We start from the raw sequence: 4,619 nt of genomic DNA, 5'->3' as shown, positions 1-4,619 counted from the left end.
AATCTATTATCAAAATAAACTCAAATAAATAATTTTAAACTAAATCTGTTATCAAAATAAACTCCAATAAATAATTTTAGCTAAAGCAGTTTTATCTTTTAGGGTGAGACTGGTAGGTGTAATTCATTATCTATCATTTTTAAAATTGAGTGGATATGTGTTTGCCGAGCAGGTGTGTGGATAGGGGCTGTCTAGTTGTATTGTTCTTATTGATTAATAGCCTGCACAGAACAGAATAATTTTCTTTAGTATCATCGGTATGCTCTGTGGGGAACATCTGTGCAGGTTCTCCAGTGCCCTATGGCCATCGTAGTTGTAACAAATATGAAGTTTCATGGAAGGTATTCTGCACGCTCTCTCTTGATCGGCCAAAATATTACGCTTTTCTACTCCATCATTCTTGTTTCGACCTTCATCAACATTACCTTTAATGGACACATTTGCAACGCAGCGACAGGTGAACCAACAACTAAATGCGATGGCAGTAACTATACACGAGGCAGTACGTTTGAGAAAAACCTGAACATTGTATTTGATCGTCTTGGTCAAGGGGCCAACAAAACTGGGTTTAATATATCTGTGTATGGCCAAAGTCCTAACAGAATATATGGCCTCCTCCAATGCAGAGAAGACATGACAGTCGACGAGTGCTTCAGTTGTTGGCAATTTGCAACCACTAACATTCGACAAATTTGTGGGAATGCCGTTGGCGGTAGTATCTGGCCTTTTCAGTGCTTCTTACGCTATGGAAACTATAATTTCATCGGACAACTGGATACCGATTTGGGGTGTAATTACGCTGAGACCTTCAGCGGGAACACGGTTGTCTTTGTCCCACCTGACTTCGAAGGTACTGCACAGAATCTGTTAGAGAAATTGTCAATTGAAGCAGCAAACGAAACGAAACGATCTGCTTTGTCTACATCTTTGGATTCGGCGTCCCAAACGATTTACGGTCTGGTCCAGTGCACCAGGGATCTCTCTACTCGTGATTGCAGAAGGTGCCTGTCATACTCAATCAGTAAAATGTTCACTTCTGACACGGCTGCAGGAATTCAATATTGGAGTCAAAGCTGCATACTCCGTTATGCAATATATCCTTTTTTTAATTCGGCCACGTTTGCACTGAACAGCACGCAGGGGGTAGCTAATAAAGCACATGAGGTCAAGTCTTCACACAAAGGCACACACACAATTTTAATTTTAGGTGTTGTGGGGGGCTTGGCTCTGGTATTCATGGCATGCTTGTTTGCAACTGGGAAGAGACTGAAATCCGCCACATTCGGAAAAGGCTATGAAGGTATTTATATTAACAACTCTTGGGTATTGTTGGTTATTGAGTGCATTTTTTGCTTGTTCAAAAGGTAACTTTGTATTTTCATGATACAGATGAGGAAAACACAGCAACCAATCCTGATGGACATATGGTGTTTAAGATGGAAACATTACAAGGTGCCACGAATAACTTTCATGATGACAACAAGCTCGGAGAGGAAGGCTTTGGCCCTGTATACAAGGTAACATATAAGGCTAAGAAAGTTTGTACTAGTTTTCACTGTTCAGAACCTTAAATTATAGTAATAATACAGGATGGTCTCTGAGCGTTGGATGTAGATTAGTAGCCTCAAAACGAGTGTATTGCAGGAAGCAAATTAAGCTTAATTACTCTACAAAAGTTTGATTAGAATTTCTTTGTTTAAATTATTTAAGGAACTACCGAGGATGGAAAAGAAATGGTTGTGAAAAAACTGTCCTTCACATCCATGGAAGGAAGGAATTTCCTAATGAAGTTAAACTTGTATTCAGAATTCAACATAAGAGCGGCTGGTATGCAGAGGGATTAGAAAGGTTGCTCGTTTAAGAGTACCTCCAGAATAAGAGCCTTGATAAAATCTTATTCGGTGACTGACTTCCATTAATTTATCAAGAAAACTTATAATTATTGTCATGCACATATGCAGACGCAAACAAACGTAGCCGGCATGATGGGCAGAAGCGTTACAACATCATAGTGCGATTAGCTCGTGGCCCTTTCTTGAAATGTGAGATACGAAACAAGCGCTGAATTGCATAGATTGGTCTTATCCAGGTTATGATAAATCTGCAGTACAAATAAGAGAAAGGTTTCAGTTAATGTTTTAATATCTATTATAGCAATGAAACAAAAGAGCTTAAATGTAAGGTCCGTAAGTCAGTTTGTAAAATATAAAGACATCGAAGTTTTATTTAATATATTTACTAATATATAAGAATTAGTCACTGAAGTTTTTATTCTTCCTGTACCGCTTTGTTATAAATGTTTTTATTTTTTATTTTGAGATTTTTTTTAACGTTGAATTGTAGATTTCTAGAAGATTTTGGAATTATATATATAAATAAATTAATTTCGTTACTGTCTATTGTATCTTCGGAATTTTTTGAATCTCAATTTGGTTCCTAGATTAATGAGGTCTTTTATTATGTTTATGAACCTGCATCTGTTTATTTCTATTTTAGAATAAGATTTTCAGAATTTTAATTTAATTAATAATAGTGATTAAGTGGATTGTAGAGATTTAACCTTGATGAAATATTTCTAGCATATTTTTATATTAAAGATTAAGATTTATTAAGATATATCTCAAATATAATTATCATTTTTCTGAATTTTTAATTAAATTAATTAATTAAAAAATGTCATGTGAACATGTGCCATATAAACATGAGTTAATGTTTTGTGGGCATGTGTTATTAGTAAGCTATGATATTGGTATATAGTAGCCTAACAATGCCTCTTTACAAGTTAAGAAATTTAAGTGTGGTGAATCTCCATAGTAAAGAATCTTGTTACATATTTTTTAAATGTATATAAGTTTAATTCATATATTAATTATTCTTATGATGATGATGATGATGATGATGGTTAACGTCCGCTGAGACCAAATAATGGTCTATCGGACCTAAAGAAACAAATTATCTATTTTGATTTAAGATTTTATTCCTATGCTCAAAAAGCTTGGAGAGAAGCCTCCCGAGCTCACTATAATTTTGACATTGTAAAAGGCTAGGAAGGTCAGTATTGTAACAAAGATTGTGAAACTAAGATCTAATGTGGTTATACGCGGGGCACTCTAAGAGGAAGTGTTTTTCATCCTCGATGTTCCTATTCTCACATATATGGCAGATCCATTCCGTCCATGGCGTTTTAGGAACTGCCCAACGACCTGTTTCACTATGGAGCTCATGAGAATTCGTTCTAATCTTTGCTATATTAATTTTCTTCTTTGAGCTAGTTAAAATAGAGAGATACTTTTGATCTTCTAGGGTGGGGTTGATGACCTTCTTATAATAACTTAATTTTCTTTTAGCCGCTAAGTCTTTCTCACACCACATTTTTTCTTTGAACTTAGAAGTAACAATATCTTTAATGTTACTTATGTTTTGCAATGCATCATTTTCGTTGATCTCCCAATAGTTTAACCAGGCCCTTGTGTCTTTATGCCACCCTCGATTGAGCCTTAGGTGGTTTTGGCTAGAATTTAAAGCTAGCTTAGGAAGTCTATGATCGTCTATGTTACTGATTTTGTGCTTGTACAACAGAAACCTAAGCATAGCTAGGCTCTCAATAGGGGAAAGACCTGCTTCTATAAGGAGAATAGGATAAGGTATATTACTTTTAATTTTCAATTTATAAGTTATAAAACGCTTCTGGATTTGCTCAATCTTTCTCCATGATTCTCTGGAGATGCTGCAACCCCAAACCTCACAGCCATATAAGATAACAGGAGTGACTAAAGTTTCAAAGAGGAACTTCTTTTTATCCCACATTACAAGGTTTGCTATTTTACAATTATTTTCAAGACCAAAGTAAGCTTTCCACCCCCCATTAATCCTTTTCTCAATGCTATGGCTCCAGTTGAGCTTGTGATGAATATCAATTCCTAGGTACTTGTAAGAATACACTTCCTCCAAGTTATTATTATCATACATAAAATTGGCGTAAGTGTCCTTCTTGGATTTGATAATCATAACTTTTGTTTTGTCAGTGTTAACAGTCATACCCATGGTAGAGCAGAAATCCTTAAGAAGCCTGAGTTGCTTATTAAGATCAGATGGGCACCTTGCCAAAAGAACAATATCGTCAACATAAAGAAGAAGGATGACGACTATCCCAGCTAAGATCGTGCCATCACATCCTGCTTCCTCTAAATAGTCTTCGAGCTTATCGATGTAAATGCCAAATAGGGTAGGGGAGAGGGGGCAACCTTGTTTAACTCCGATGTTACACTTAATATCTTTCGACCACCCTTCATTACTCTTTAGCTTGGCAATTACATTCTCGTATAACCTTATAGCAGCAGCTCTCAACTTGAGATGAACCTTTAGCTCTTCTAATCTATTCCAAAGGTTGTATCTAGGAACCGTATCGAAAGCCTTTCTAAAGTCCACAAAGCAACAAAATAAATTGGATTTATCATTACGACATTCCTCCGCAATGATCCTAAGCGTAACAAGGTGGTCTGTTGTTGAGTGATGCCTTCTGAAACCTGCTTGGCCTTTAGCCCGCTTACCTTCACTTTCAAGCCATATGCTTAACTTCTTTTCCAAAATACTACCATATAACTTGGCTAAGAGAGGGC

General features: G+C 36.2%; 1 protein-coding gene across 1 annotated transcript; it reads left to right on the top strand.

Annotated features, from left to right (window-relative positions):
* The first annotated feature begins 206 nt into the window (after nucleotides 1–206).
* On the top strand, nucleotides 207–2,259 carry LOC149171885 (cysteine-rich repeat secretory protein 38-like). The gene is made up of 3 exons (XM_089427623.1): nucleotides 207–1,300; nucleotides 1,390–1,517; nucleotides 1,962–2,259. Exons 1-3 carry the CDS (start codon nucleotides 301–303, stop codon nucleotides 2,010–2,012), a joined length of 1,179 nt encoding a protein of 392 aa, XP_089283749.1. The 5' UTR covers nucleotides 207–300; the 3' UTR covers nucleotides 2,013–2,259.
* The last annotated feature ends 2,360 nt before the right edge of the window (nucleotides 2,260–4,619 follow it).

This window comes from Pinus tabuliformis, chromosome 4_2 (assembly GCF_031772625.1).
Source record: "Pinus tabuliformis cultivar Carrire ecotype Pingquan chromosome 4_2, CPIR1, whole genome shotgun sequence".
Lineage (NCBI taxonomy): Eukaryota > Viridiplantae > Streptophyta > Pinopsida > Pinales > Pinaceae > Pinus > Pinus tabuliformis.
The sequence above is the reverse complement of the archived record's forward strand: the minus strand, read 5'-3'. Positions and strand labels throughout refer to the sequence as shown.